This window comes from Delphinus delphis, chromosome 2 (assembly GCF_949987515.2).
Source record: "Delphinus delphis chromosome 2, mDelDel1.2, whole genome shotgun sequence".
Lineage (NCBI taxonomy): Eukaryota > Metazoa > Chordata > Mammalia > Artiodactyla > Delphinidae > Delphinus > Delphinus delphis.
In genome coordinates this window covers 88,776,623-88,788,728 of record NC_082684.1, presented here as the reverse complement: position 1 = coordinate 88,788,728, position 12,106 = coordinate 88,776,623, and the positions used below count along the sequence as shown (strand labels likewise).

At 42.7% G+C, this 12,106-nt stretch overlaps 1 protein-coding gene across 1 annotated transcript in view; it reads right to left on the bottom strand.

Moving 5' to 3' along the window:
- The window catches only part of SQOR (sulfide quinone oxidoreductase), a 46,124-nt gene that overhangs the window by 7,438 nt on the left and 26,580 nt on the right, over window positions 1-12,106 (bottom strand). Inside the window, exons 4-6 of the mRNA XM_060005171.1 lie at window positions 7,336-7,389; window positions 3,984-4,178; window positions 1,939-2,148 (exon numbers count right to left, since the gene is read on the bottom strand). Of these exons, the coding sequence (XP_059861154.1) occupies window positions 1,939-2,148; window positions 3,984-4,178; window positions 7,336-7,389 (459 nt within the window). The remainder of the gene's footprint in view (window positions 1-1,938; window positions 2,149-3,983; window positions 4,179-7,335; window positions 7,390-12,106) is intronic.

The following is a 12,106-nucleotide window of genomic DNA, read 5'->3' as shown; positions in this document are numbered from 1 at the left end:
TAAACCACTGGGGGAAAAACCAGAAATTCATGAGTTCATACTAATAATTAATTAATTGAGAAGAGAGGGCTTTTGCTGACAGGATGCCAAGTCTATCAGTAAAGGTGGAGGGAATGCTGGACCGCAACATCATTTTGCAACCATCATAGTAAAGACTGGATTAGGCAAAAATCATCAATGGATGTTAAATCTAGTGGGAAACTTTACTGAGTAGGGTGTTTGCATGGTCTGAAATTGCACCCCCCTCACCCCCGCCAAACTCCTTATTATTAGCAAGGAAGAAAAAGAATAATAATTATACAGTGGAGAAATTGGACCATATCTTGACTGGAGATCAAAATGAACATCTTCAGGGAGGGGCAGATGAGCACTGTGTGCTTTCCAATGTGAAGCCCTAGAAAGACACACCACTTATGCGGTATTTCAGTCCAAAAAGCAGAGCCTGAAACTCATCAGAAGAAAACATAAACAAACCCAAAATGAGGAACATTCTATTAAAAAATAAAAGTGGGGTGGGAGGGAGCTGTATTATTCTAAAATGTCAGTGTCATGGAAGACAAAGAAAGGCTGTGGAAACATTCCAGATTAAAGGAGGCTAAAGAGACATGGCAATTACACCAGCTTCTGTCCTGGAGGGGATAGCACTAACAAATGCTACTTGTCAATCAACAAAACCAGACTGTAACTCATAGATTAAAATATTGTATCCATGCTAAATGTACTGAATTGATAACTGTACTGTGGTTATATAAGAGAATACTCCTATCTCTTAGGAAATTTACAGTGAAATACTTAGGGGTAAAGGACCATGTTGTACGATGTACATAACTCACCTTTAAATGCTTTGGGAAAATATATTATATTACATTACATTATACTTACATATAGAGAGAAACAGAAAGTGAAGTCAATGAGTAAAACTCTATAATAAGTGAATCCAGGTAAAGTCTGTATACAGTCTTCTTTGCACAATTTTTATTTTTGCAACTTCTCTAAGTTTGAGATTATTTCTAACTCAAAGTTTTTAAAAATATGACCTTGAGTCATTAGCAGCATTTTAAATGATAGTCATTACATGCCATTTAAGAAAGGAAAGATGTGTGAAATACATTTTAAAAAGAGTGTGTACTAGGAAGCTTAACGTGTGAAGTTTTGATGTTTACAAAATTCATCTTTGGTTCACTTCAAAATTTCCTTTTATGGACTCCTTCATTCCTCTAAAAATGCTGAATGAATAAACTGTGACTCTATGTACTGTTTCCTCATTAGTAACAGCTCTTGCCAGAATGACAATAAACAAGTGATGCTTCCATGCATCTTCTCCAGATGGCTTTACATCTTGTTCTTAATGTACTAGTCCCACACTCCACAGAAGAAGAAACAGACACATAGAAGCCAAGTCCCTATACAAAGGCTAGATCTTTCCAAGCAGGATGTGGCGCCACCAGATCTTTCAAGGATTTTTAAGCATCTCCTTTCAGGCACAGGTGAAAGATGTTTAAAGACAACCCCTCCCACAGATGAAAGATACCCATCATTCTTGAACTGCCCACAAGCAGGACTGACTCACAAACCATAGATTGAGACAATCACCAAATCCTGCATTTAAGGAGCCTTTCTTAAACTCTAGGCAAGAAGTGAAGTTGTAAAATATTTTTGGCAGCTTCAAGTGACTCAATGCCAAGGAAGTACACACAAAATAGCATAAAAATTCACTTGGTACCGGTAGCTGAACCCTCCTCACCTCCCATAGACACAGCCTCTTATCTCTTTCTCTTCCCCACCCATTTTGGTCCACCGTCTCCCCTGTTGCAACCCTAATATGCTCACTGTAACCAGCCTCCCAGGCACATGATGAAGATGGACAAGGAAGTGAGGGCCTCAGCGTCGCCTGCATCTATGGCACTGCTCAGCTGACAGCTTCACCTCCACACTCACTGAAATCACTTGGGTCTCTCCAGGTTTGTCCAGATTTTCAAAAACAGCCTCTTGTTTATCAGCTCGGACTTCAATGAGGTTTTGCTTGTAGTTAACGGTGAGGTTCCTCTCCCGGATAATCTCCTGCAGGGCATCTGCATACTTCTTGACCCCAAAAATTGCTCCAAGAGAAGTGTTGAAAATGATATTGGCCTTGGATCGCTTCCCTGTCTGAGAAAAAGAAAAGAATGGAAACAACCAACATCAAAGTATTACTCCGGCCACCCTTTTTTTCTTTTTAACCTAGACAAGACTTAAAACCCTCAGAAGAGACCCCGCCAGCTTTCTCCATCACTATGCACTGGTGGGTGAGCTGTGGACCAATCCACTGCCTCCTCATTTTCTGTCAGTGACACAGCAACTAAGAGCAACTTGATTCAGGTGTTGAGGTGGACCCTGTTCAAAGAGGGCCAGAGTTGAAAGTCAAGCCCAAGGGAAGATAGAACTGAATTGTTTATTCATATATTCATTTGTTGATTCACTCAGTAAACATTTAATGAGGTCCTAGAGTTGGCCCGGTACTATTCTAGGTGCTGAGAGGACAGAAGTGAACAAAACAAAGTTCCCGTCCGCTTGGCTCATACGCTCTAGTATTGTTCATATGTTTCAGAGAGGCTGGTATCCTCCCAAGTGCCTAAGATCTTAAGGCACCTGAAAGAGAACCTTCCTCTCAGGCCATGTAAGACTTGGGAGATGTTATGCAAAGAGAATTCCAGGAGGGAAGAAAGCTAACCTCTGACTCTTTTCTTTTGTTCAGCTCCTTTTAGGATTTGCTCACCTGGATCACACTATTTGAAAGAAGATGGGTGGGTAAGAACCTCAAAAGGCTGTGCCAACCTGGAATTCTCATGACCCAGGAGCGACCTTTTCTTAGAAACAGCAGTGATGGTGGACCTGTTCCTTAACTGCCCACCCCACAGGGTTGGGGCAGGTTTACATAACCCAGGGGAAGGCCTTCCCAGTGCCAGCCTCCAAGCACACATTCAACACCTCTTCAGCCCCACCTTCCCCTCCCCTTCTGCCCACCTGTCCCTTTACAGAACCAGAGGCTGCTTTGAATCCTGTCACTGTCTCAAGTCAAACCGTGCTTTGGTAAACCAACTGTGACATCCCACACATGGGCAGGAGGGCGACAGCAGCTTCTCCACAGCTTCTCACCAGGTGTACCTGAGCTGTGGACACCTGAAGTTGTTTGAGGAACGCTGAGAAAGAATCCTCACCCAAACATCTCTTTCCACTAAGGTCCAAAGTTCTAAGTGAACAATTTTTTGTCTTTAGAGTTGGCGGTTTGCCTATTATACATCCAAGAATATATAATAAGAGCCAAAAAATATTCATAACACTGAAGTTGAGCGGGAGCAGCTGAGGATATTATTATGTACAAACATGAACAATGTGCAACTAATTGTGCAAGTGCACGGATATATTTAAACAATCTCTAACATATATCACCAGTAGACTTTTATACACACATTTAAAAGTATATTACAAAGACTATTTAATAACATATAATACATATAAATTTGTATGTACAGTATGATTATAACCTTGTTAAAAAAATATGTATAGTGAAAAGAATGGAAGTACATGTCAAATTGATGACAGCAGCTATACCAAAGCAATTGGATTATGAGTGACTTCTTCCTTTTTTTCTATTTTGTAAACTTCCAATTACATAATTTTGTACATATGTAATAAAAATTTAAAAACAAAAAAGGTATTTTGACATGGATAAAAATGAAATCCCGGGCTTCCCTGGTGTTGCAGTGGTTGAGAGTCCGCCTGCCGATGCAGGGGACATGGGTTCGTGCTCCGGTCCAGGAAGATCCCGCGGAGCGGCTGGGCCCGTGAGCCATGGCCGCTGAGCCTGCGCAACCGGAGCCTGTGCTCCACAATGGGAGAGGCCACAACAGTGAGAGGCCCACGTACTGCAAAAAAAAAAAAAAAAAAAAAAAAACGAAATCCCTTCTGCCCTCCTTGTCTCTGTCCCTGGAAAAGAAGCATACCTTCCTGAAATAGGCCTCTGATAAATACATGATCTTCTGCGGGGCTCCAGCACACTTCACTGGGGTATTAGGGAAGGTAAAGATGGCATTGCCCTCCTTAAAGTCCTGCAGAGCTTTCCATGTCTTCTCTACCGTCCTAACTGAATAATTGGACCCTATTTGGGGATGGGCAAAACCTTCAGGGAGGCCTTTGATCTGCAACAAAGCACACAAAGAAATTATTATTTAACAAAAGTGCAAATGGAGCCTGTGTTTAGAGTCCTTGTTCTCTGCCATTTCTACAACCTCTCAAGTATTTCAGCACAATCATTAGCCCCAGGACTCACACACAGTGGAGCAGGAGGTGGCTGAGGGATCTGCTAAGCCCAGAGCTGTGGTGTCTGCAGTCACCTGTCAAAGCACAGAACAGGCTTGGCCCGGCGGAAACCCTCGGCCTCCCTGGCCTGGAGACCAGGATTTGAACCTATCTCTGCCCACCATCAGAGTGAGGACAAGAAGCCAGGATTACTTCCTTTTCAGAGAACCCGTTGCCTTACTGGGGAGAAAAAGAACAACAGGCAGAACCAAGAGCCATACTGTCAGTGATTAACAAAATTAAATTACTCTGTATCAGGCTGGACCAGGCCCAGCTCTTGGTAAAGGCCGCAAAGGCAGGAAATTAAAAGCATGGACTTGGGAACCCTACAGACCCAGCCTGGGTCCTAGCTTTTCCACGTACAAGCACTGTGATCCTGTGTAAATTACCCAATAAATCAGCTGGTGGGTCTCAGGTGTGGTCCCCAGAACAGGACCACCTGGGAACTTGTTAGAAATGCAAATTATCAGGCCCCACCCCAAACCTACTGGAACAGAAACTCAGAGGCCAGCCCAGAAATCTGTTTTAACAGGCCCTGCAGGTGATTCTGATGCGCACTGAGAAGCTTATGTTCAGCATCTGTGAAATGGGGATAAAAGTAACTGCTTCATGGGGTTGTTGGCAGGAATAAAGGAGACCAAGCGTGTAAGGTGATTAGAAAAATGACACTTACGTGGTAGTGTTTTGTAAGTATTAGTGTATTCCTGCCAGGAAGATTAACTGGGTCCCTGTCTTAAATGTTAGAAGGTTCATACAATGCAATGAAGATGGAAAGGAGTGAGTTAAGGGACTCAGGCACAAGCAGGGAACCATCAAAAACAGTCATCAAGACGGCCTGGTCGTTCAGAACCTCCCCAGGCTGTTCTCCAGCCTGTTCTCCTGGCTGTAGGGCACCCACCTGCAGAGTCACCCAACACCTATTCCTCAGGTCTCAAGGAAACAGAGTCCTATGGTCTCCATTGCATCCAACATTAAGAGCAACTATTCCTCTGATTACTGACCATATCTTCTGCTGCAGTTTAAGTAGTTGTAATATTCTCAGTCTCAACAACAGTAACCATTTATTACCATAAAATCACCTTGCATTTTAATGTTTCTGCAGTTTCACATCTATGTTTATATTCACTCTATTCACTATACCCCTCTGAGGGAGGGGGTGGAATATTACTGACCCACAGACACAGACGAGGAAACTGAAGAGCGAGGTTGAGAGACCCACCTAGACTCTTACAGAACTAGATACCGAGGCCCCTGACCACTGCCTGTGGCTCTTCCCACAGGACCTCCATAACTCCCGGCTCCCAAAGAAAAACTCAGTGTCCAAGAGACAAACAAACAGCAAGTCTGCCTTCATCGTTTTTCTCTAGTCTGAAGAAGTTGTTGCTAAGGAAAAGGGTAACCAAGTTCCTTTTAAGGAGACTTGGTCGTAAAGGGCAGTTTATGACGCCACTGAATCCAAGTTGCTTCTGGGAACCCTGAAGCAGGAGGAGACGGGAAAGTCTGAGATGAGATAACAGGCTGTGCGCCGGGAGCTGCGGACCGTCCTACTGCACTGAGCAGACCAGCGAGCAGGACACGGCGCTGCAGAGACCCCCTCGGGAGCTGGTGGGGGAAAGAGGCGGAGGCAGCTGGGCAGAGGGAAGCTGCTGCGGTTCAACAGAGCCCAGATCAGAGATCCAGCCCTTCTGGAGGCCCAACTACATTCCTGCCCCCGAGATCCAAACACCCTGGTATCTTCATCAGAGAAATCCCTTTTTGTTTACACTAACCTGGGTAGTTTTCTAGTATCTGCAAAGACTGCTAAGTAACACAGTAGCCCTGGTAATGTTATTCACGCTCTCTTAGCCTCAGTTTCCTCATCTATCAAGAGGAGATAAAAATACCTACCTCACAAGCAGTTGTGAGGAGTCAGCATTAGATTCCTAGCATGGTCCCTGTACATAGTAGAGACTGCATAGTAACAGTTACTTTTAAATATTATTGTTTCTCGGTTTACTGCAAGAGGGTGCTAAGAACTCTCAGCACTGGTCTCTTCAAACAGTTCCTCCTCTCACGGCACTGGGCTGTCGGGGTGACAGGATGGTGGAGATGGGCTGTCTTTGCTAAGTCAACTCTGGTGGGCTTTTTAAGAGGCACGGACGTCCCAGAAATTATAACTGGCACCATTCTCCATAGAGTCTCCTCCACAGCTTGTCGTCCCCAGGTCATTTTCACGACACCCTAGCCTGGACATGTCACGATTCTGGTTTTTTACACAGAAACACACTTCGAAGACCCTGCTGATCCAACTCAGACGTGGCCCTCACCTGGACCGCATTCCTGAAACTTGTGACCTGGTCATCACAATGCTTTATGTGCTTCAGCTACTTATCCACAGTCCCCAGTAAGCTCCTGGAAATCATAATTACTAACTCACCCCACTATGTTTTAGGAAAATAAATTTGAATCTCACAATTGTCAGAAGGCATCTGGCTCTCTAGCTCACTGAAAAGGGAGGTCTAAGGAACTTCTAGGGCAGCATTTATATTGTGTCGGTCACTTCATACCAAAAACCCCAGCTCTATGCAACAAAACTCAAGACATCCTTCCAGCTCCTGATAAGTTAACTGCTGGTATTCTACCCTTAAAGTCTGCTTAGGAATTCACAATCTAAATCTTACTTTCAAAGGAAAATTTAATCTGTAATATAACCAACTAAGTCGTACAGAGAAAGGTAGTTTTCTTGTAAGTGTGGAAAAGGTGGCTATTTTGCAAGAATTACCATCAGGCCATGGACACGCCGAACTCTGATGATAGTTCAAAGCTAGAACATATCATGATCATTGACAGAATCTTAGAGAAGACTTTTTCCAAACCATAAAAAGACTGCTGAGAAATAAAACTAGAAGTGGACTGCTTAATACTCTTTCTTGCCAAAATGAATGTAAAGCAACTAAACGCTGTTTTGATCGTAGCGTAAGGACGCCAGTGTAACATAAAAGTAGCTTAAGACAGTACCTTCTCATAGTCCAGCTGAATTCCGAGAGCAATGATAAGATATTTGTAGGAAATCTGCAACACACAAAAAATGACATTTTAGACCAGGACCCAAAAAGTGGCAGCCCAAGGGCTGACTCAGGCCCCAAATGCGTGTGGCCAACACTGCGTTTCCATTTCTTAACATGACTGACTTGGGGCTGTGGGTAGTGCGCAGGACAGCAGGCAGAGATGCACGCTCCAGTTTGCCATCATGCCCACCGTTCTCTGCTGCCTCACACCTCACTGCTTCACAAATATTGTATAACCTGCCTGGCCTCTGGGAGCTGGAGACGCCTGTATTTTTACACAGTGGAGAACGACCGCAAAGAGGCCACAGTGCTTCCCTAGTGCTTGTGTTAACACAATATTTTTCATGTTGAAGAGTGGGAGGATGACTTTCAAATCTTAAAACAATCAGCTTTTTTTTTTTAACATCTTTATTGGAGTATAACTGCTTTACAATGGTGTGTTAGTTTCTGCTTTATAACAAAGTGAATCAGCTATACATACACATATATCCCCATATCTCCTCCCTCTTGCACCTCCCTCCCACCCTCCCTATCCCACCCCTCTAGGTGGTCCCAAAGCACCGAGCTGATCTCCCTGTGCTATGCGGCTGCTTCCCACTAGCTATCTATTTTACGTTTGGTAGTGTATATGTGTCCATGCCACTCTCTAACTTCGTACCAACTTACCCTTCCCCCTCCCCGTGTCCTCAAGTCCATTCTCTACTACGCCTGCGTCTTTATTCCTGTCCTGCCCCTAGGCTCTTCATGACCTTTTTTTTTTCTTTTTAGATTCCATATATATGTGTATTAGCATACGGTACTTGTTTTTCTCTTTCTGACTTACTTCACTCTGTATGTAGGTCCGTCCACCTCACGATAACTCAATTTCGATAACTCAATTTCGTTTCTTTTTATGGCTGAGTAATATTCTAAAAACAATCAGCTTTCTTTAAAAGCTATCTGGTAGCTTGTGAATCCCAAGCAAATCTGACCTGTCGTATGAATTGGATCAATATTGTAACTGAGAAACCGCTCTTTTGAGGGCCACTAGAAAGGATGTGTGTGATATAACCTACCTGATCTTGTTTAATGATCTGGTTGGAATTTAAAACTCCTCTCTTATAAAGCAGAAACTAACACACCATTGTAAAGTAATTATACCCCAATAAAGATGTTAATAAAAAAAAAAAAAAAAACATCTACCAAGGAGAAAATGTCAAAAAAAAAAAAAAAAAAAAAAAAAAAAAAAACTCCTCTCTTTAAATATGGGCATTGTGCTTATCCACGCCGCAGGCAAAAGTATCCATGTTTATTGTGATGGAAATGGGGGTTTAGGATCAGAAGTTGGACAAGTTGAAGCACAAGAGTGTAAGCAAGAAGGACGTAAAGTGAAAGGACTTGCCTAGAAAACTGGAGAATGACTGCCGTGACAGGAGCCCAGAATGGAGCCACAGGTGGTGACTGCCACAGTCTTGTACCAAATAGAGAAGCACTTGTGTTATACAGCAGCAATGTTCTCCTCACTACGTCGAACGCTCCTAGAGGATAAAGGTTATGTCTTGTTCTCTACAGTCCTAGAATCCAGCACAGTCACTAAATTAAAGTGAGGAAGTTGGTAATGTTTGTTGGATGAAAGGATAGGTGGATGGTTGATTTCAGTTGCTTGTGAAAAATACAGTTCATCAAAGTAGACAGATAATATATACATCTTCACCTGTATGATTTGCCTACCCACAGAGACTGGGTGCCCTTAAATTCCTTGGTCTGTAGGAAGGTGTACCAGGCCCATTAAATGGCTGAGTGAACTGTGTTGCGTCTTCAGGGTGTGAGGTCAGAGATGGCATGGGGTCTGGGGGTGGTGCCCTACAGCTAAGACATATGCACACTGTCAGCAAGAAAAGCCATTGGTTTGTGCATGCCTTGATGGTTCTATTAGAGCATAATATTGATTATTTTAAGGACTAGTAACAGACATGCTTGAGATTATGAAAAAAATAAATAAATAAGGGAGAATAAACCCTAAAGTAGCAAACAACACAAGAAAGCCTCAAGTCTTTTGAATGAGTTCAGGCTTCCAGGCCAGATGACCTAACTCTAAGGAATTGCAAAAACTTGTAGACAAAACTTTTGAGCAATTTCAGAGAACAGTGCAGACCCCGCTGGAAGGCTAAATATGGGCAAGTGTTCTAATTTTATACAGGGGATGGGGGGAGGTAAATTCGGACACTAACAATTTAGTAAATAGGATGTTTAAACATTTCAAAATTCCAGGCTCATCTACTAAATAGATGTCTCGTAATAATTTAGAAAAAGAAAAGCATCAGCGTGTGTTCACAGATTGTAAACCTGCTTTCCATCAGTCAGCAGTCAAATACTCCGCGGGCGCAGGGCGGATACTCAATAAATCTTTCCTTTTCCTTTCTTCCATGTATTCTCTTTTTTTTTAATAGATCTTTATTGGAGTATAATTGCTTCACAATACTGTGGTAGTTTCTGTTGTACACCAAAGTGAATCAGCCATATGCATACATATGTCCCCATATCCCCTCCCTCTTGAGCCTCCCTCCCCTCTAGGTCATCGCAAAGCACCGAGGAGCTGATCTCCCTGTGCTATGCGTCTGCGTCCCACTAGCTATTTTACATTCGGTAGTGTATATATGCCGATGCTACTCTCACTTCACCCAGCTTTCCCCTCCCACCCCATGTCCTCAAGTCCATTCTCTATGTCTGTATCTTTATTCCTGCCCTGCAACTATGTTCATCAGTACCTTTTTTTTTTTTTAGAGTCCACATATATGTGTTAGCATACGGTATTTGTTTTTCTCTTTCTGACTTACTTCACTCTGTGTGACAGACTCTAGGTCCATCCATCTCACTATAAATAACTCAGTTTCGTTTCTTTTTATGGCTGAGTAATATTCCATTGAATATATGTGCCACATCTTCTTTATCCATTCATCTGTTCATGGATATTTAGGTTGGTTCCATGTCCTGGATATTGTAAATAGAGCTGCAGTGAACATTGTGGTACATGTCTCTTTTTGAATTATGGTTTTCTCAGGGTATATGCCCAGTAGTGGGATAGCTGGGTCATATGGTAGTTCTATTTTTAGTTTTTTAAGGAACCTCCATACTGTTTTCCAAAGTGGTTGTATCAATTTACATTCCCACCAACCAGTGCAGGAGGGTTCCCTTTTCACCATACCCTTTCCAGCATTTATTGTTTCTAGATTTTTTGATAATAGCCATTCTGACCAGTGTGAGGTGGTACCTCATTGTAGTTTTGATTTGCATTTCTCTAATAATTAGTGATGTTGAGCATCTTTTCAGGTGTCTCCTGGCCATCTGTATGTCTTCCTTGGTGAAATGTCTATTTAGGTCTTCTGCCCATTTTTTAACTGGATTGTTTGTTTTTTTGATATTGAACTTCGTGAGCTGTTTGTATATCTTGGAGATTAATCCTTTGTTGTTTCATTTGCAAATATTTTCTCCCATTCTGAGGGTTGTCTTTTTGTCTTGTTTATGGTTTCCTTTGCTGTGCAAAAACTTTTAAGTTTAATTAAGTCCCATTTGTTTATTTCATGTATTGTTTAAAAATTAATAACAGCAACATTTCTTGAGCATTCACTCTGTACAAGGCACTGTTATGAATGTTTTATGTTTTAATTCATTTAATCCTCACAGCAACCCAATGAAGTAGGTATTATTAGTAGTACCATTTTACAGATGAAGAAACTGAGGCACAACTTGATCACAAAGATTTACTGAACACCTTCTGTGTGACAGATATTGTGCTAAGTCCTGGACATACAACGCTGAACAAGAAAGACCCAGTTCCTACCCCTCCAGGAACTCAGTCTAGTGGGCAAGACAGACATTACCAGATAATCACACAAACAATTACTAAACCACAGAATGCTGTGATGGCATGTCAAGGGGGAACCTGACTAGTCTTGTAGATCAGGGAAGGCTTGTCTGAAGATGTCATCTCTAAGCTAACAATAAGCAGGAGTTAGCTAGGGGAAGAGGTGGAAGCAGCATGTGCAAATGTCCTGGGGAAGAAGGAGGCCAAAGTATTTGAGGAAATGAGAGGCCAGTGTACTGGAGTAGGAACAAGGAAGAGAACAGAATCAGGTTAAATCTGGAGAAGGAGCAAGGACCAGTCTACGTGGGGCCTGGGGGACACATTCCAAACAAACAGAACTCTGAATCCGGGAAAAAATCAGAGACACAGACACACTGAGGCTAGATTTCAGCAGTACCCTCACATTGTAAATAGGATAGGAAAGTGTAAACAAAGAATGGAAATGATTTGGTAAATTTTTTAATATTTTCAAAAGAATATTGATTGATTTATGTAAGCTAGAAAAAAGTTCTCTAGGGGCATGTTAAAGAATTAAAACCTTGAACTTAAATGAAACCATCATGGATAATGGCAAGGAAAAATGGCTAACTGGATGTCTGAATCAAAAATCTAAAAGATCCAGGCAGGCTGGGAGGGTGAACCACAACCAAGAAGAAGAGACGTTATATGTAGATTTCTGATATCTGGCTATGGAATATTTTTGCTTAAAAAATCTCGGAGGGCTTCCCTGGTGGCGCAGTGGTTGAGAGTCCGTCCGCCTGCCGATGCAGGGGACGCGGGTTCGTGCCCCTGTCCGGGAGGATCCCACATGCCACGGAGCGGCTGGGCCTGTGAGCCACGGCCGCTGAGCCTGCCCGTCCGGAGCCTGTGCTCCGCA